We start from the raw sequence: 21,361 nt of genomic DNA, 5'->3' as shown, positions 1-21,361 counted from the left end.
AAAATCTACCTGCCAGCTCATCTAAAACTTGATATTTTTATGCTTCAGTTTTCTCCCTGTTTCTCTTTATGCTAAGCTAAGCTAACAGCAGTCTGGCTCCAGATTCACAGATAAGAGAGTGGTATCGACCTTCTCATCTGAGTAGTGTATTTCATGGTGCAGCTATACCCCATCCAAGCAAAACAGGTGGCTGCAAAAGTAGCAGTGTGTTCCAAAGCTTTGACATGATGGTATTATGGCACGTTGTGTAAGATAAACAGATAAAAAAAAGTCTGATGGAATCAAATCCTTTGAATAAATGGAAACACTGCTGGACCTGCTCCGTCTACTTCTGGGATGACTGTACAGCAGCAGGTATAGCTACAGCAACGGCTTATTGCTGCCATAAAATGTAAAGAAATAAAAATCCACCACACAGTGTGAACTGTACTGTTGTATTGATCTGGTCACAGAAAAGGCTTCATTGCCTAAAATATAAAGCTACAAGTGCTGTAGCTCCTTCCCGAAGCAGCAGTTTGAAAGAAAGCCAAAGAGTACAAACTCGCTCTGAGAGGAACACCTCCTGCGATCACTTTTCTGCCAGTTGTCCCATTGCTGTGGTCCGTACCTCACTGGAGCGGCGCAGCTGGTGCGCCTGAGCAGTGGAAGTGGATGTTCTGCCACTTGCTGTCTCTGCGATGCCAGACGCGAGTTTCCTCTGACTGGCTGGACCGCGGCCGACCCTGGCCGTCAACAAACTGAGTCAGGCGGATGTAAGCGATGCAGGCCGCGTCCTCGCCGATCAGGTGGACGTGGGGGTTCAGGATGGTGGTGTGGATGGGCTTGCTGTTCTTAGCCAACACTGGGAGAGAGAGAAAAAAAGCAGGAATGTCAGGAGGAAGAGTAGGCAGGACTACACAACAACAATCAGGTCCTCCACTGTTATTACTACTATTACTCCTCCAGCTCACATGAAGGCATGTACTGCATCAACAAGAAAAATGCTCGTTGCACTTTCACACACTGGCACTGCTGCAAATGTTAATACTGTCTGCTGTTTGACATTTCACATTTCCTAATGTCTGACCCCTGAGACCTGAGAGAACCAGTATGAACGTTTACACCAAAACTAAAGATAAATGACATAAAACAAAAAGAAACAAGGCCAGGACGGAAGTGGCTTTAAAAAATGATGACAAATAGCATCTAATTACGGTTCTCAAAGTAGAATCTGTGGAAATCCATCCCCTCTACTAGGTTGCCCAGCGCCTCCGGCTCAAATGAAGTCAGTCCAGGGTCGCAGATCTTACTGAAGAGGAAAAAGCAGAACATGTGAGGTGAGCATTAACTTTAAACTATGCACTTGAACTCAGGCCAAACACAAACCACACATACACACACACAGACTCACGCGTATGCTTCAAAGTCTCCATTGTTGATTGCCTCTATCAGCTGCTCGGTGATCTTGATAATTTCTTGTTTGCGTGCTGCAGAGAACAGTAGGAGGAGAAGTTAATCAGAGCTAATTAAAACAGCTGGTCAGATGGAGAGCAGTTAGTTTTAAAATCACTTGAATTCATTAATGCAAAAATGCAGATGCTCAAGCAAAGGCAGAACCCCGACATACATTCATACTGACTGAGCACACTGTGATTAGTGAAAATCTACTAGTTTTATGTAATGAGCTGGAAAAATGTGCTTCACTGTGCGATTTCTTTCATTGTGCTATATGTGGATTGAGTAGAACAAACAGCTGAGAAGCCTGAACAGCAAGTGAACCCGCTCTTGAATTAGTGCAGAAGCACATTTCTTACGCGTCAAACCTCCACACACATACTGTGCACTAGAAACCTTGCTCATCGTGTGATCCCAAACACACTGTAGTATGAGCGCACAAGGCGTCTCTTCATATCACCACAAGCAATGTGGTTCAAAACATGGCTACTACTCAAAAGCCACCAAACAAAGCACAAATCCATCTGCAGTCAGCAGTGCCGTCCAACTGAGGAGGAGGTTAATGAGGCTCAGCAGCACAAAGCACACACACATCCAGGCAGTTTCATGTCACACTTAGCTGACAAAAGCACAGTTTAACATTATGTACTTTACTCTCTGTAGCCGTTTACCAAAAACACAACACACTGAGTTTTAAACTGCTCACACACAGGCCTGCACTAAAAAAACAAACAGGAGGAAATGTCATCTGATTAAGCCCTGTGATTGGCTACCACACTCAGTACTCACTCTGGGAGGAAGACAAGGAGGGGCTGGAAGGGGAGTGGGGGGGAGGTGGGGAGGTGGTGTGTGCAGGTGGAGGGGTGGGCCTGGCGCTAGGCACCGGCGCAGCGTCACCCTCGGGTGCAGGGGCTGCCGGCACCCTGCGAACACTGCTTACCAGGTCTGTGAGCCGAGACACTGAGTGCCGTCCAGGCAGGATGGATGGGTGGATGGGTGGGTGGGTGGAGGTGGAGGAATGCAAAAGAACACATTAGAAACAGTGCAGAGGGAACAAAGAGGTTGAATGAATGAAAAATGAGGAAATCCCTTCAGGAATTAGCACATTTGCGGTCACAGTAACTGTGGACTGAACTACAGTGTCCTTAATGTTTCTAATATCACACTTTTTCACACAAGATGGTTTCATCAAGTTTACATCAACACAGTTAAACTGCCTTTGTACTACATACTGCACGGTGCAGCATCACAAAAGAAGCAGTTTTTACTTTATATGGGAGTTTTTTTTTGCTTTTCGTTAAATCTGCAGCATTGTATCTTTCATTTATCGGAAGCCTTTCAAATGTCCAAGTCTACTTTCAACATACAGACCAATCCTCCCTAAAGATTTGAGAGTGATCTATGCAGAATTTAGAAAATAAGCTGTTATATTTCTTTCCTTCCCCAAAATGACAGTCCATCTTTTTAAAGTGTCACCTGGTGGCCGTCTACTGTGCACTCCCTGCTCTCGCTCTTCTCTACTTACTCTGCATGGGGACAACTGGGGTGTGTGGAGGGGAGGGGGCGGAGAGGGCAGCAGGGGGCGGGGTGCTGGATCTCCCTTCGCTGTCGGATGTGGGCCCTGAGCCCCTGCGCACTGAGCCCAGCAGGTCAGCAAACTTTGTGGCAGCTGAGTTTAAGAGGGAGGAAGGGAGGAACAGCGCACTTAAATGGAAGCACTGTGGCCATTCAGATGAAGACACTCTGCCTTAGATGCACTAAGACAAGCAGGACACCCAGGCAAACGTGACAAAAGGTGAGGCTTATCAAACGCAAACAGCAAGGACATCTCATTTACTTCGAAATGGTGGTACAGGATGTATCATTAGAGATCTACAAGACAAGACAGTGAAGGGAACATACCGGCCACAGAGCAAAGTTCATGCTGAGAAATGTCTGAAAACCAGTGTTTAGACACAGATGGTCACAGAGCAGCATCGTGTTGCTGTTCCACATTCGTCCATGAGAGGGAGACAACGAGCTACTCTAAACACACGTGGCGTGGGCGGCACAGGGGGGAAGGATGGGATTGAAGAGGAGTAGAAATACTACAAAGCATCTCACTGTTTTTCAGACGGGCTCGTTTTTTATGTTGTTACTAGATGCTTTAGAGCGTCTGATAGTAAGATGTAGGAATGGTGCTGATTAAGACGACTCATGGACGAATGAGGCACAGGGTAAGGATGTTAGGGCTTTAGTGGTGCTAAATGGCAGCAGGTGTATGCTTTTAATACATTGAGGGATACGCACAAGGAAGGATTTAGTCAAGGTGAACCTGCTGGTCAAGCATATGAATGTGTGTGTGTTACAGGCTGCATCTGGCGGGCCATGCTTGACTTACAGTACACAGCAGCTGAGGAGCCCTGAGAGCTATCAGGCTGGGAGCTTGTGCTGGACTGCGCCTTAAGCGAGCTGTTGTCTAAGCTCTTCCCTGATAACATGCACACACACAGAATGAGACCAAACACACACGCAAAAGAGAGGTGACAACCAGCGACACATTGCAAGCAAAAAAAAAAAAAACACACAACAGAAGTGTCACAGTGAGGACTGATGGGAAGGCCTTTTGCTCTGAGAAATTACAGCTATGTTCACTGACAGTCTTCTGTCACCAAGTGTAATCTAAAAAAAAAAAAAAAAAAAGACTAGGCTGATTACAGCAGCATTTACAGCTGTACATGTATGGGAGTCTTTTCAGTGAGCAGAGGATGGATGATGACAATGGTGATGGCCGTGACCATGAGAGACAGTTGGATGTTACTCATTACCGCACGTCTGTTTAAACAGCTGGCACGGAGGGAAACGCAACACATGATCACTCATTGACACATAGAGGGAAAGAACGCGTCCCTGATGGAAAAAATAGATGGCACGAGACTGGTGGGAGAGCAAAGAGAGAAAAAAAAACGAGGAGGTTGCTGCCACAATGGCACATTATTCGAGGTATGACTGCACCCTCTCAAATGAGATCAAATGAAATTCACTGACCAACACAAACAACCCACAACGTTTGAATCAGTAATCAGTCTATTTTCCTCCTCTCAGCTAAAAGTGGTGACTACAGAAACACAATCAAAAGGAAATCCAAAGAAAAGAGACGTCACAGCACGGCCCACGCTGTTTGATTGACAGGTGATCCCTCGGAAGTGCATCGGTGCAGAAACATCCCGGCAATTAGCACTTAATTCCAGAGATGTCGCAAAAATAAGAACTTCAGGATTAGCCATTTAACAGCAGGTAATCCCACGAATCCCATGAATCATAACAGGTGGGTAAAAACATTATCACCTATACAACAACACTGTCGATTAAGGACTCACAACAACCACTCTGAAAGTATTGAGAGTAACAGAACAGATATGTGCTCAGACGCTCCGAACGCCAGCACAGGTGTTGGGTTACAAACCAGCTGTCCAGCACTCACTAACCTGACAAGATCCCACAAAGGCCAACATGACACAAACTATTCCGCTCAAACATGACCCCCCCCCCCTCCTCCCTCACTCACCTGGCTCTTGTAGTTTTCTCTGGTGCTCACCGCGCTGTGAGCCGGCTCGTCTCTTAAGAGTCTGAAAAGTGCTATGTGAGACTAATGCTATCTAAGGGTGGCGCTAGCAGAGTGGTGTGTTTTTAATGCCTCTCTGGGCACTCCGTCTACATTTCCTGCCACGAGGGCTAAATTTAGACGCATCCCCCTTTAGCCCCGACCCCCCCCCCCAAGGTGCCCTTGCCCTCTCCACTCCTGCCAAAGGGGTGGGGTGGTGGGGTTCCAATTTTGGACCTTGGAAATGAAGGAAATGTGCAGGGGGAGGGTACGTTTCACAGTGTGTACGGGGTGTGTACAGTACTGTACAGTACAGTCTGGGGGAATAAAGGACTTTCAAGTGATGTAATGCTCCTGTTTCTATCAGGGGTCATTTTAGAAACTTTCATTTAAATGACATTCTCAGACATTAGCCACGTTAGCTGGAACTACAGATTTTCCCGTCTCCAGATAATTTGAAAAAGTGAGCAGAAAAAAGAGAACAATTTGACTTGAATCTCACCTGAGCTTGTACACAACTTTCAAATAGCATTTAAAACTTTACTCTGAGCACATTTTACAGGAGTTACCCTTTCACCATGAGTACTACTTGATAACTGTAGTACTCTTTGCAACAGTGGCTGATTTTTCTTACAGACCTACATGATGGCTCTGCCATGGTTGCTAGGGAATTTGTGACACAGCAGCAAACCCCTATAGAGAGGAGGAGTAGGACGAGGAGGACAAGGAGGAGGAAGACGAGGAGGAGGAGGAGGAGGAGAAGGAGATGGAAGTGCACATTCTGTTCCGTATGCCTGGCACCGAAATGATACATTCACGACCCGATTTAGACGCATTGTACTCTGGTTGGATGTGAAGAACAGGGGTGTTTGACTGTGTTGGCATAGAAAAGCAGAGGCGCACACACACACACACACGGATGCGCACACACACACACACAATCACACAAACTTAAATTCAGTCACACACTGTGGACAAAGAAGGCAAGACACTGAAGCACTTTGTGGAGTTATGCCCTGATATGTGTGATACACGCCACTAAAGACAGACATTTCACAATTCTAGCCTCAAGTAACACACACACACACACACACACACACACACACACACACACGAGTACACACAAGTACACAACTCCACAAGCTGACACCCCACACAGACATGTTGGTATTTCAGAGGTGTGTGTTCCTCAGGGTTAAAATTTCAGCCAAACGCCGGCACTTTTGAGAAAGCCAAATCACAACAGCATTACAAGGCATCTTACATTTCACAGACCCCTCTCATCTATCAGGCACATGTGCGCGCACACACACACACATACACACACACATACACACACACACACACACACACACACACACACACACACACACACACACACACACGTGCGCGCACACACACACAGACTTCTTCAGGCTTTTTGAAAAACCAGCAGAAGGAGGCAATACAGCCAGGCTCCATGAGGGGTCAGTAGGAGGTCATCTATCAGCCAGTTGACTGCTTACATGATCCATACCACACAGAAGTGTGCGTCTTCTTTTCAAAATAACAAGTCCTGTATATTTAGCATGTGCTGTTCAGCCATTAACTGGATCGTTAATCATTTTGATCCACATTAGATCTGTAAGCTTTTATCACAATGACACAAATGTTCACTCATAGAAAATAAAGCACGGCTCAGAGAGAAAGAAAAAAAAAAACTCTATTAAGCCGCTATGAAGACAAAGCCAGTTGCAACTGCCTCACCACCCTGAGGCTTGTGACAGTGCCGTCTAATAAACAAGGAGCTCATGCAAAGCAGAGCACCAGTTGTGAGAGGACTATTTGGAGGCTCTCTGGGTTGTCAGAATGTTTAAATGTAGTTTCTTCCAGTTGTACCGACCGTGCCCACTTCCATAAAGACTCCTTCAGGTACAACAAATCTACCAGTAACAAAAACCTCACTGCAATCCACCATTACCAAAAATCCAACCGAGCAGTAATCGACCAAATCTCCTCCACTTTGTGGATGGCTGTGCTGTACGCTGACTGTGAGACACTTGCTTTAATGCCTTTATTGTTTAAATGATGTAATATTTAGGATCATGCCAGGTGCTCATGGTGGCTACAGAGGTTGTGCAGTGAGTAGCTATGTCAAATACGGTGGATCCAAAATTTGTCATGTTCCCAGTGGTAGTCTAGCCTTTAATTTGCAGCAAACATTTTAGTCCTTGACCTTTTTGAGCGATGGAAATTAGTCACGTTTTGTATCCCTGAAGTCTCACCTTTCACATCTTCATCCTCCACAGTGGTGTTGCTGCTGTCTGATGATTCCTGGAGATCAGAGGTATACAGTCAGTCTGGGTTCAACAATGACAGCACACACTGAATACACATGAAGACACACATCCCAGCAGTTGTAGAGAGACTGATTTAACATAATTAGAACACAAGCCAGCAGGAGGTACATCCCTGTGTTGCCATGTCAAGTCTTCATAAAACATAAACTGACTACAGAGCAGCACACATATCAAGTCCAGTTAATGTGGATTAAATTCATGCCAAACAACGACCAAATCCCCAAATCGTTCAATGCTGTTAATGCGTCATAATCCTCTAACCTTTGCAAACAGAAAGTCAAACCATGCCAGCAAACCAGCCTAGTAGTCCAACATACCACTGTGTCAACAGTCATCCCATATTTGGCTGTTTTTTCACCCCTTTGTCTGAAACGTCTTTTTTTTCTTCATCTACTCCAGGCAAAGTTCTCCATGCTTCATCTTCTGAGTGTGGGTGTGTGTGTGTGTGTGTGTGTGTGCATCGCACCATGTGGACAAGTGACGTCTTTCCTCCACAGGGTGCTCTCGTCTCTTGTTGAAACTGACAAAAACTCAATGGGATGTGCTCCATCCATCCAGTTTAACAATGAAGGCAGGCAGAATGGATTCTCAAAGGCCAATTAGTTGTCATCTTAAGCAGGGCTTCAGATTCTGCAATCTGTCCATCTACCTAACTGTCTGCCTTTCTCGTCTCAAGCTTTCGCCAGAGGAGAGGTTAGCTCTCTGATTTCCAATTAGCAGATTAAATGGGTCTAAATTCCCCTGCACGTAGACGAGAGTTGAGAGACTCTGTGACCTCATTAGAAGTACGCACGTGCACGAACATCCTCACGAGCACAAAGCACAAAAGTGGTTTCATAGCCTTCCAAAGAGCAGCTGGTGACCCGAGGAGAGGAAGAACAAGTGAGGAGAGAAAGTGTCTGTGTGTGTGTGTGTGTGTGTGTGTGTGTGTGAGAGAGAGAGAGAGGGAGAGAGTTGTAGCAGGCATTGTCAAACATTAGAGATATCACTGAAAGTGTGATCGCACCCACAGTTTGTTTTGCTCGGTCTGAATCATAGAGAAGTTTTATTTGTGACATTTTGCATCTTATTCGTTTTGATTCATGCTGCCACATTAAAAGCAAGCTGGGGCTTCAACAGTATTACCTGTGTAAACATGCTAATTATCAGTGCACTGTGTTGTAATTACTTGTAAATACTTGTTGGTGTTTCAGTGACGTTCATTTTTCATTCCACATTAAGACACTTCAGCCACTCAGTCTTGACTCGAGGTTTTCCCTCCTTCACTTTGAAATGCCAAGATCACAGACCGCTACACTCATAAAAACTCATGTTTTGGGTCATTTCCTGCACAAAGTTGATGGTATGGGCTCACAAAAGTTAAAATCAATTGCTCTCAGATTGATTTTGGTCCATCTCAGTCAGATGGACCGAACAATGTGAGCAACCGTACTGGATGTCAAGTAAGCTGCTTGAAACCAGCCTGGTGTGAAAACAAACGCTGTAGTGAAGCAGTATTCTTCCCAAACACTTTCAGTGCCTTCCTGTGAAGCCTCTCTGTGGACTCTCTGAGACCTGCCAAGCACTCCTTTCTGAGGTCTGACCCAAAATGTAATCCAAAGGGCTGCTGTCATGCAAAACCTTGATGTGGCTTTGGCACAAAGTTATCTTCCCCTTTAGCTGTGCGCATCACAACTCAGCAAAAACAACTAGAGCAAACAGTGGCGTGCACACATGCACGCACGCACGCACGCACGCACGCGTGCGCACACACACACACACACACACACACACACACACACACACACACAGGCATAATAAATGCTTGGTCATAACAGACAAGGATGTTACTGCAAAGCCATGCTGGCTCATGCACAACCGCTAAACACATACAGACACGTTCACACTGACTGTAGCTTCGGCATTTAAGAGGCTAATTGATAGCATAGAAATATAGGACCCAAAATTAATGATTATTATACAAAACGATGCTCAAAAAGCATCTTTCAACTTCATCAGAGGTCTGACATCTACGATCCAGATTTGATGATCTGGTAAAATGTCTTGTTTTAACATCATTAGCAAAACTGCTCATTGTGCTGCACAATGCTTTGTTTGAGGCAGAAGAGGCAGAATAAAGGCAAAATGAGGAAGAAGCATGTCTCTGATATGAGACCTGTGCCCCTGAGTCTTCATCAGCCACTGGTCCCACTTCAATAAAAATATAGACTATTGCAGTTATTTGGATTCCATCATTACACATGTATGAAAGGTGCTACACAAATAAAGTTTATTATTCTTATTATTTTTACATACTGTTGTTTATACTGTAGGAAAGTGGAATGCGTGTGTCCCGAGATTCCCTAGATGACATATTGAGACATGATCACACAACCTTGCACACTGGTTAACAAGGGATTCAACGTTCGCTATCACACCACATGTTCCCTTTATAAAACAGTCATTAGTCTAAGGTGTTTAATCTCAAGCAACACACACACACACACACACACACACACACACACACACACAACATATGAACATACGCATTAGTAAACCGATACCACTGTGTGCTCACACAGATGCACGATGAAAAGAAGGATCAAAGGGCAGGAGAAGATGAGGAAGAGGAGGAGAATGACAAAGAGGATAAAGAATAGGTCAGGACTAGGAAAAGACGTGTACCTTCGTCCTGTCCACTGGATTATGGATGACGGTTGTCTGAGGTTCCTGGATGAAGAGGAGGAGGAGAGGTGGAGGATCATGGAATAAATGAGAGAAAGAAAAGAAAAGGGGAGAAAGAGGGAGGGACAGATACTGAGAAGCTTGTGACATGAAAGTAGACAGAGATGGACAAAGTGTAAAAAACGGACAAAGAGGAAAAAAGAGTGATATGAACGTTGGATGAAAACAAAGTGCTTGTTAAGACTGACAGAGGAGAGAGGGAGGAATCCTCCAAAGCGAAGTGAGAGGGTGGACGAACTGAAAAGCGTAATTCTATCAGTTCTGTTCTGTGCACACGCTCGCTCGCTCGCACGCACAGATACAGTAAGCACATACCCTCAGGAAAGGGACAGCATAGAGTTACACTAAAAACTGTCACTTTTTTTAACCTTAACTTTTCCAGGGTTTCACTGAACATGGATGCTCTTCATTTCTTGATGTGCCTTGATGTACGGGCATAGTTCTAAACTGCACTTCAATGGCCTACATAATACAAACACTCAGAGAATCAACAAAACTGTATATTACAATTAAGAGAAAATCAGTCTGCTCATACAATACAAATGAAACGTGCTCTGACATAGATACAAAACGGGCCTCAACATCTTTCAGTACAAGGCGCTGACACACCCGGCAAAAAGACTAACATGCCCCACAAGATTAAAACGGGTCATTCTGTTCCTTCACACTCGTCTCAACCGAAAAGGCAAAGCACTGGGGGGCAGACACTGGCATCGTTTCAGGATCCGCTTTCTAAATAAAATTTAGTCTAAAGTCAGTCACTCCACAAGATTAGCCATTACAGTATAACCCTGATTCCAAAAAAGTTGTGTGTAAAACGGAAATAAATCAGAAAGTGATAATTTGTTAATCCTTCTTCACAAACCTTTAACTGAAAACAGCACAAAGACAATATACTGAGTGTTTTGCCTCACCAGCTTCATTGATTTTTGTAAATATCTGCTTATTCTGAAAACAGCATCACGTTTCAAACACGTTGGGACAGGAGCAACTACAGACTGGGAAAGTTGTGGAATGCTCCAAAAACACCTATTTGGAGCATTCCACAGGTAAACAGGTTGATTGGTAACAGGTGATAGTGTCATGATTGGGTATGAAAGGGGCATCCTGGAAAGGCTCAGTCGTTCACAAGCAAGAGATGGAGCGAGGTTCACCACTTTGTGAACACATGATCGTGAAGAGGATGTTTCTACATGAACTGCGGTGTTAGAACTTTTCTCCTTTTTTTCTCCTACTTTTTTCTGCTACCAACCCCACCTACACTTTCTTGCTGCTGAAACTGAGCAGTCAGAGCACAGCAAGTCACAGAAAAGAGACGATTTCCCTTTTTTCATCTTATACTTCAATTTCTGCAATCAAACATCTTTTTGACTGTTATGTTTTTAGCACAATTCGTGGCTCTTTTCAAATACTGCTCTTTGACCTTTATGGCTCACAAACCCCACAGTTCAGCGTTCTTGCCACCCTGAGCTGCTGGCACTGATGGCTGATGAGTCAGAATGGAGACAGATGTATTTTCTCCCATTTCTACAGCTCCAGTCTGCTAGGACCTGTCATCTGATCTACAGTAAATCAGAACCCAACATCACCCCCCAACACACACTCTTTGCAGCACCCTCCCTCAGGAAGTGACACCTCTGTGATGACCAATCATCAGCTTTCTCCCTGGTGATGATGGCGGTGTTGTCAGGGCAACCGTCACCCAGGGTAACAAGCACCGGCGGAAACTTGGGAGGCGACGATGAGTGAGAACAAAGTACCTGGGGTTTGCAGATTAGGAGGGGGGGAGTGCTGATGGCGTCACATCATCAGAGGGGGAAGCTTTAGAGCGTTACACATCAACATTAACCTTACATTAACAACCGCTGCTCTCACTGGGGTGTTCTAGTAGCACAGATAAGTTAAATGCTTTCATTGGATGGTCTTTAGTGTTGTGTAAATACAGCCAAGGTGCACACACACACACACACACACACACACATATATATATATATATATTTAAGTACATTGGAGATTCCTATCACTATCATTAATCTGTTTTCATGTCAGAAAATCTTAAATTCATGTCCCTGAAGGTGTAGAGTGTCTCTCCATGGCCTGGCAGCTTTGTAATGAGGGAGTTAACTTACCAAATGGCTAAACAGTAACTTGCTCAAGTCCCTAGCAACAGCATAAAGATCACAGCCGCCCTCCAACTCTCTATTCACTTCAAGGATCAGAAAAAATAAATAAATATAAAAAAACATTTCCTGCTCCGTGGCTGTGCCCACAATTCCATTCATACTCTTGAGCATGTGGATGTAAGTTTCCTGTGAAGCCATGTGTGCACGTGGGTAGAGTGGACTGAGGCTTAACCTTTTAACATCAATCCATTTTTAGAATTTTTGCCTATGTGGCACACACAAAGGGAAAAGCTTATAAGAGAAGAACTAAGGCCAAAATGCATTCATTTGAAAGGTAACACCTTCAAGCATACAGCTAAAACACAATCTAAACCTGAGATTGACATGAGGACAATCTAACTGATCTAACCATGTGTACCATGTCTTTATTATCAAAAGTTTAAGCCTTTATATCTGCGTCTGTGATGCAGAGCTGCTAAGCACGAGCTTAATGGGGTCACACATGCACACACAAAATGGAGTGACACACTCACAGAAGGACGACTGCATATCATAATATACATTCATACAACTGCACCTGTAGCTGCGTCAGTGTGTATGGCAGTGTGCTTGTCAGTTTGCCTTCTCTGACTTCTAGTACTAGTTCTTAGCATTGTGTCAAGCTGAGGCAAGGCTACTGCAGGTGATACACACAATCAACAAGGCAACCACTATGTCACCATGACTTACTGACCATCAGCCCCGAAATGTCTTGTCCCCATTTACTTTAGGAAAAGTTCTGTTCGAGGACTGAAGCCACAGGTTCCCAACAAACTCTCTGAATGTAAGATGATTTTAATCCTCTCCTCCAAACCTGGTCTGGTTTCATTTACAATGTTGATGTTCAAATACATTTCTGCCGTCTTATACAGACTTTATTAAAAGGAACCATGATGGTGTCAGAAAAAAATAATGCAAACTGACAACATTAAAATGTTCATCTAATTTAGTGTTTACTCTAAATGACTGAGAGCAGCCATCAGCAGCTGGGAGAGGCAGTTTGGCAAAAAGAGACGAGCACATGCCATGAAACCGTCACCTCCTGTAGTGCTTCACCCTGAATGATTAGCACAGCATTCACACAACACTGGAGATAGCTTTAGTCATGGTCGACAGAGTGAGGATGGAGGCTCTTGCTGATTTAAATCAAATCTGGAGATAATCTCTCCGACTGATTGACGATAACGGCAGCGAACCGTATGCAGCATGGAGGAGGTTTAACGGCACAATTTTTACACCAGTTCAAAGATGCTGATAGGAAAGACTTTTCTGACAAGAAATTGGGTCATTACAATAATTTATAGTAGTGTCTAGGGGAAAAAAAAGTCAGATGTTAACTAAATGTCACTGAGGTCTGACAGCTACTATTACCCTGATCTCTGAAAGCAATATGTTCTCTGGGAGGACAATTAAAGATCTATGATATGCTTTGGTAAATTGTCTGTATTCATATTAAACCTGCACATCGGTTCATGACATACACACATTTTCTGGGCTTATTTATCCAAAATGTGTGTTGTTGGGTGATATTATTCTAACAGATTCCCAATGATAATGGCTTTTAATAACTGAAGGTGATTGCAAATACACATTTCTGCATCAAGTTCTCATACCTACAAGTCACCAACTGAAATATGTAAATTAAACCATGTCCACACACATCAAGGAGAGAAGCACTCGATGAATACAAATAACTCAGAAATCTCCCCTGGAGGCCTGATGCCAAGCAAAAGTATGAAGGAAGCTTTTGACCATGTGCCCGAAGACTAAGAGCACGCAGGTTATCGTTCCAGCTGATTTCACTGACTTTCACACCATCAACAAAAGAGGGTGAAAGGCTCTCTGAAATCAGCTGGTGTACCATTCGGCTGGAAGGACAATCTGCAGGCCTTTGGATGCTCACGCAGCTGGGAGTCGCTTCTCTACAGAGGCAGAGATAGGAGGGAGGGGGTAAATCGCACTGACAGCCGTCACTACTTTGGCTGTCTGTACCTCTTTGGCAAACTTTCACTAACAGAGAAAATGGCATGGCAGCACAATATCAACCCGAGTATCCCCACCCACCGTGGGGGACACCACCTGATACCACCTGCTGGTTTAAGACCTTTGCGACCGCTGTGGTCATCAAAGCAGCAAGGCAAAGATCAACCACCGTCCACAAGACAGACACAGAGGAATAACAAAGATAAGGAGTATGGGGAGTGGGAAAGGGTGAAGGTAGGGGACACACACACAGCTGAAGGGGGCTTAGGAGGTAAATACCAGAGCAGGTGAAGGGATGTTTCCTTTGGGGCTGGTGACTATGCTGTTTTTGGTGCTGTTTGTCTGGGGCTGTGCAGGAAAGGAGAGGAAAGGGAGGAGACACAACAAGAGTGTTAACAACAGCAAGAGGCAGGTTTGTGAGCGTGTGTCCATGCATGTGTGTGCACGCTCTTGTATGTTTGCTTGTGTCTTTGCATTCCTAACCTTGTGAGAAGTAATGATGAGTTTAAGAAGGCATCACCTGTATCACCCCATGTAGGGTCTGGGTTTAGGTTTAGGGTTTGAGGTCACACTCTTAGCTTGTAATAGGGCTGTAATTTAAAAAGCCAAATCAAGAAGAGGAACACTGTGGCTAAGCTGTAACTGAGGTACCTCACAAATACAGTCAGATAATCACTATAGATGTAGTTGGCAGGCAGCAGCAGCAGTGATGAATTAGTTACCTAAAGCATTCATTAAGACTGATCTGTTATTCTGACAGGAGGGGGCGGGTGAAACTGCTTGACATCATCATGTTGCCACTGCCGACCTCCGCTGCTTAGAGTCCACATCGCAGCGATTCAACGGCGCCATTTGGCCGTAATGAATCACCTTTATAAGCCACAATAAGATGCTCCTTTGAAGACCGCGCATCAAAGAGCGGCCTGCGCTTTGCAGCTTAGTTCAATCATAACGTTATTTGCATTGAATCTACATTACCATATTTGTGATCATGTTTGGAAAAATTGCGAAGTGGGGCTCCTGGTTGTGAAAGTGAATCACCAAAGTGACTCACTCTAAGAAGTCAGCTACCATTACATAAATCAGCATCATGTAACACCGTTATATCAAAGTCAGGGATAGAGGTCAAGAGAAGTTACGGATTCATTAATGCCCCATTAGGCCTTTGTATGGTGTGACTGTTAAAAGAAAGCGGGAAGAAGTCTGTCGAACAGGTGAGAGAGTTACACTTAGCTCTAATGCTAATCAAGCTTGGAAAACTCTCAAAATTTAAGAATGAAAACTTTTAAGAATGAGCACGAGATTAAAAGAATGATGCCAGATCATTTACTTCCAGAGCAGACCAGTGTGTGTGTGAATGTGTGTGTATGTGTGTATAGGCTAACCATGACATGGATTTTGTAAACCACTGGGCTTACTCAAGAGAGGAGAGGAAACAAGAAGAGTGCTTACACATCAGCACACACAAGTGCAAACACACACAACACAATGCATATACACACAATGCAGCCATGAAAGTAAAAGCTGGTGTAAGCTGACAATAAGCTGACAAATAGACACTTCACATACACGCACACATACAGTGAATTCACACACAACCGTGCCCAAACAAACACCCACGCTCACGCACACATTAAACCCAACCAAAGCTGTCGTCAGCCATCACTCCGCTGCCCCTGCACAGAAACAGGAAGCGTATTCCTCATCAAAGTAACGATTAGCGGGCGACATGTCTTAGTCAAGGCTTGTTTGCAGTATCAACTCAGGGTCTTAGCATTTGCGTCATGATATGACTGTGGCGAGAAAGCCCCTTTTATTCCTGGATGGCACTTTAAAAACTGGCATGGTGACAGCAGTCCTGACCGAAAATGAGCCACTGGTGGAGACAACTGCTGACGTCCAAAGTCAAATATTTAAACCATTTGCCATAGTGAAAGCACAAGCATGGTGATAAAATGAAGCCAGCACATCAGAGGAGATCACACATCCTCACAACTGATACTGTTTAATGATGCGTCTGAGAACAAAGGAAAAAGTGGGTAAAAGCATTCACAGGTGGCGCCTCGGGTGGGCAAACAGAGTTGTGCACAGGGAGAGCAAAGGAGGAAGAGGTGCAGAAGAAACGATGGATTTGTGGAATAAAGGGAAATGGGAGGTCAGAGGGCAGAGTGGTCAAAATCCCTCCCAATTCACTTACCTGGATTAAAAAATGTAATGCTGTCATCAGTGCTCAGACGTGGTCCCAGGAGCACATATGTCCCCACTTAGCCATACTTTTATCCCTACGTTTTGTTTGACAGTCTTGTAAGACCAAAGAGTGTATAAAAACTACAAGCACGAGCGCTGCCTCTATTTCTGAAAGTGTGCCCGTGACAGATCTGGAGCAGCGTCCCTTGAGTAACTCTGATGGGAGTCAAACATCCTGCTGCTATTATGTTTTCAGAAGGATGTCAGGGTTAGTCTAATGGCTGTGCACTGTGCAAGGGCCAAAGCTGTCACTTCTGATGGCACTGAAGTTTAACCTTCTGTATATGACCTTTTCTTCAGTAGCCCCGGCCGCTCATGTCAACTCCTCAGTTTCTGTAATTTCTAACAAGGTGCTTCTGCTGTAGCCAACATGTAAAATGACCACCGTGCCACAGATTAAAAATAGTCAGGGGAAAGGTGGATAAAACAAATACATGAGGTGACAAGTGGAAAGAGGGAGCAAAAAAAGGAGTGACTGGGCAAATGCATAAATAGCATGCTCACCATATACTGGACAGTAGAGCTGGACTTGCGTTTCTGTCCTCAGGCGTTTGATGGATGGATGGATTTATTGAAGGATGGACGAGTGGATGGATGGTAGAAGAACAAGGGAGAAAGATAAAGTAACCAATGACAAAGAGTGAATGAACTGGTACAAAGTACAAGAGAGAACTTGTCAGTCTTAACCAAAACTTTTCCAGACAGCTCGAACAAAGCAGAAGAAGAACAAGTGTTTCCCGTCACAGACACAAGATGTCCAAGTGTTACTGCGACAGTGGGCAGGGGCAAGCACAGAAGTGGTGGCTTAAGTGGAAGTCATCAGGAAGAGGACATAAGAGTGGGAAGCAGATGACAGAAGAGTTGTGCAGAGGGCAAAACTGTAAGAACATCTGGGGCAACAAGGAGTAAAATGGACGGATTATAGAACAGTGAGACAAGGAAATGCAAAATGTATTCTGTCAAAACACTGAAGCGCTCTCCCAGAACTCATTTTAAATCTAAAATCACGACTGGCTGAACACAAAAAAGTTTTTACACGTAGCATCGACAGAACAGTACATTATTAGCATGAGCACTGGGGGACATGTGTTTAATCACTTCAAATGAACAAAACCTAATATGTCGTGTCTTATAGTCTTGTGATTTCAGGCCAAATCTGTTCGATTGTTTTGCAGCAGTTTATCCAACTACCATATCAGTGCATATGAATGCTGCATGGAATAACTTGTAGAAACAAAAAGAAGACACTCAATGTGTTATCAATATGACAACACTGCATGAAATGCTGAGTAGAGTGGCTTTTACGGGAAGTATGTGGCAGCATGGGAGGCTGACGGTGGTGTGTAGTTAGTGCCAGAGAGAGAGAGACTGTCTGCTTGAGTGGAGCAGGTGTTACAGCTGAAAAACATCAGGTGCCATTACACACTGATGAACCAGCAGGAGAAGAAGAAAGAGGAGGAGGAGAGGCCGAGGAGAGGAGGTCAGATTCGCCAAAGAGAACAAAAAGGACATGTGGACGGAAGAAACAGAGGAGAAACAAGCGAAGAGGGAGGGAAGGAAGAGAGCGGGGACGACAGCGAACGAAGAATACGCCTTTAGAAATGGTTTGGGGCGAGTGTGTGTGGGGAGCCTGTTGCTAGGCAATGAGTGCGCCGCAGTGGAAGTAAGCGTCTATTTCTGTCGTCTGAGTTTCCAGGGTCCAGACTGGCAGCTATTCCTGGAACCGGAGTCACATTCCCTGCTGAACCGACGGAGCAGGGAGAAAGGGGAGGGGGGGCCATGTGCACTCACACGCGCTCACACGCACGCACGCACTGCTGCACATGCAAATAAGCAAACCACACATGTGGACACCCACGCTTACACGCACTCGATGTGCAGGCATGCTCACACCCCCATTTCTCTTTTCAAACCCACAAACAAATGTGATGCACTCACACACACGGTCAAATTTACGTACACACAAACACACACCTGTGTGATCACGTGTATGCGCGCCAAGCTCTGCCTAAAACAATGAACAACGCTGAGAAGCAAACGCATTCGCTCGCGTGTACATCGTGTTCCAAGCTTTGTCGCACACTATCATGCATGAACACCCAGACACATTCATGGAAGTTCTGAGTGGGATGTGTTACTGCAGCGTGTGCATGTGCGAGCGTGGGATGGTGAGAGATCTTCATTAATGGATGAACAGGAATGTGGGGTTAAAGACCAGATGGGGTGAGCAGGAAAAGGAAGCACTGAAAGTGGAGGAAGAGGCAGAAATGAAGGGACGACAGACAGAGGAAGTGATGAAAAAACGAATGGGGAGGGCTGACAGATGGTTACATTTAATAATGAAGATGGAGGTGGCAATGAGCTGAATAATGCCAAATCAAAATAAAGGGCGCTTTCAGAAGCATGTGCTAGTTGAGGCTTGTGCTCTGGCAGGCAACACGCAGGCACACACACACACAAACACACACAAAGGCACACAGACATACATGTATGCAGCCACATGTTCACAGGTATGTATCCAGAATAGAGCTGTGGATTTTTACAAAGAAGTCTGTGAATACCTTGACTTTGCACGCCCAAAATGGTGTGCCAAACTCAACAGAACAATCCAGCAGCCCTAACACGGACACACACCATCTGACAACAAAACCACAACATCCACATATATCACAAGAAATAACACATCCAGTGGGACGATGACATACGCGACACAAACAAACAAAACAACAAAGAGGAAGAAGAGGCTCGGCTTGTATGTCTGGAAAATTAAGCAAGGGGGAGTGAGGAGGAGAGAGGGGAGAGAGGAGTGGGAGGAGGACTTGGTGGCTCTTACCTTGACATCTGCCTTTTTGTTGAGCAAGGTCTTAGCTGCTGCAATGACAAACACGAGCACAAATAAACAGTCAGAGGATGAGACGAGGAGGAACAGAGAAGCAACAATGACTTTTTTAGTGATTCATAATATCTGCTACATCTCTGAACTACACTGAAGAGATCACATTCTTTGTGAAATTCTGTCTTTATTGACCTCTATAGTGACACTGTCTGTTCTGCAAAGCAATGGCACAGAGTTAAAGACCTCAGTGTCTTTCTGATATAAACCGTGTTTTCCAGTTGCAGCACTGTGACTCTTCCAGCTAGGCTACCCTGCCACCTCCAGAACTGACTAGATACTAGAAATACCCACTACACGAGTAATTGATCAATCTATTGCTCATATAGAACAACATGCAGCATGTACTTCCAATAAAGTTGTACTTTAATTAATGCTTTTTTCTTCGAGTCATGCTGTGCAGCCAAGGGGCCTTCCAGGCTAACTCCCTGCCAGAAATCAATACAGAAGCTTGTGTGTGTCAATCTCATTATGCAATCACACGATCTGTAAACTAAATAGGTGTCTTAGTGTGATGTAAGGGCTTTTATAAATCTCGCAAGGTACAACGTGGGTCCCATAGTGTTCGATACCAAAGGTCAAATGAGGATTCTGGTGTTGTCTCTCAAGCCAATACCCATCACCATATTTATTTTCCCTGTCCGTCTAGAGTCTGGCTACACAGTCCAGTTGCTTTAGGGTCAGAACCCAATGCTTTGTCCTTCAACAATACGAAGACGTTGTTGTCAGTGAAATAAAAATGTACTATAATTCATTGGTTCACATCAATTCTTGTGCCAAGGTCCCCTCATGGCCCTAAGGAAGCCGAACCAAAAACAGCTGCCTCGCACGGCAGCCATCTAAACCCAACAATAAGCCCTGCCTTAAAGAACTCTGAGGGCCTTAAGGGGGATTAGTCTTCAGTCTGCTCTCTAATGAAGGGTAATGAGGGGGGGTGACGGAGGAGGGTAGGAGAGGAGGAACGATACTGTAGACACAGTCCTCTGATGAGCATAATACCCATAATCCCTTACAACAGTGGAAACTTCATGCAGACAACAGAAGATGGTCTGCAGGGCATTCACCATGTCTGCACTGCTACAGCACGGATAGCAAGGTGGTCTGATTGCATTAGATAGATACATGCTCACCCAGAGGGGCCCCTAAATAAGAGCCAGACTCTCTGTGATGCGCTGGTGGAGGCTGTGGGTGTGTCTGTGAGGATGTAGACAGAGGATTAACACTCACAAGACACCAGATGTTGAGGAGATTGGACTAGCAAGTGTGTGTATTTTCACTGCTTGTTACCGAATACGCACACAGGGGACTTCTTGGTAGTGCTCAGCTCCAACACCAGACACATCCTGGAATTTACTTTTCCCATTCTGTATGATTATCTGTTTGGCTATTGTTCAACAGCTGAAACTCTATTTCGATTTCTGTGTCTCTGTCACTGTAAATGCTACATCTACAGAGGGCCCGCCATGTTGCACCTTCATGTTTCTACAGTAGACCTGAACTGACAAACCAAACACTGGCTCTGCAGAGAGGGCCTTATTTGCGAGGTTTGCAGCCATTGTTGGAAAGGGGGGGTGAGTGGAGGGGTATCTAGTTGGTTGCGTTCTGCAACCTCACTGCTGGATACCACTACATCCAACACACTGGACCTTTAAAGCAGTGTCAGAGCCTTAAATAGGCTCGGTAACTCAATATGGGAAGCTATCTTCCTGATTCACACTCAGTAGTTTCTATAGTAGCATGGCTACATTATAAAGGACACATGGGCAAAATTAATTAGTGAAACGCTGGTGTCTATCACCTGCCAGCTCAAGTACCAGGCTCCTCCTCTCTTACTCCCCTAGACGTAATCCTTACTGGGACTTTTTACAGGGGCTGAGTGCAATTTCAAGTCTAATCAGATGCAATCACATCAGCAGCCAGCCACGTTACATAAAACACTATTTCTGGCGGTCTGGGATTTTTTTCCCTTTCTTTCTCTGTCCTTCTTTCCTCTCTC

General features: G+C 44.8%; 1 protein-coding gene across 2 annotated transcripts in view; it reads right to left on the bottom strand.

Annotated features, from left to right (window-relative positions):
* Positions 1 to 21,361, bottom strand: part of camk2b1 (calcium/calmodulin-dependent protein kinase (CaM kinase) II beta 1) — a 70,182-nt gene that overhangs the window by 8,692 nt on the left and 40,129 nt on the right. The window contains exons 14-23 of one of the 2 annotated variants that reach the window (XM_076730241.1): positions 19,306 to 19,340; positions 14,505 to 14,573; positions 10,021 to 10,065; positions 7,282 to 7,330; positions 3,815 to 3,904; positions 2,960 to 3,103; positions 2,224 to 2,394; positions 1,391 to 1,466; positions 1,194 to 1,288; positions 608 to 841 (exon numbers count right to left, since the gene is read on the bottom strand). In XM_076730241.1, the coding sequence (XP_076586356.1) occupies positions 609 to 841; positions 1,194 to 1,288; positions 1,391 to 1,466; positions 2,224 to 2,394; positions 2,960 to 3,103; positions 3,815 to 3,904; positions 7,282 to 7,330; positions 10,021 to 10,065; positions 14,505 to 14,573; positions 19,306 to 19,340 (1,007 nt within the window). In that variant the 3' untranslated portion in view covers position 608. The remainder of the gene's footprint in view (positions 1 to 607; positions 842 to 1,193; positions 1,289 to 1,390; positions 1,467 to 2,223; positions 2,395 to 2,959; positions 3,104 to 3,814; positions 3,905 to 7,281; positions 7,331 to 10,020; positions 10,066 to 14,504; positions 14,574 to 19,305; positions 19,341 to 21,361) is intronic. The other variant, XM_076730240.1, reaches the window with a different exon arrangement.

Source organism: Chaetodon auriga, chromosome 5 (assembly GCF_051107435.1).
Source record: "Chaetodon auriga isolate fChaAug3 chromosome 5, fChaAug3.hap1, whole genome shotgun sequence".
Classification (NCBI taxonomy): domain Eukaryota; kingdom Metazoa; phylum Chordata; class Actinopteri; order Chaetodontiformes; family Chaetodontidae; genus Chaetodon; species Chaetodon auriga.
The sequence above is the reverse complement of the archived record's forward strand: the minus strand, read 5'-3'. Positions and strand labels throughout refer to the sequence as shown.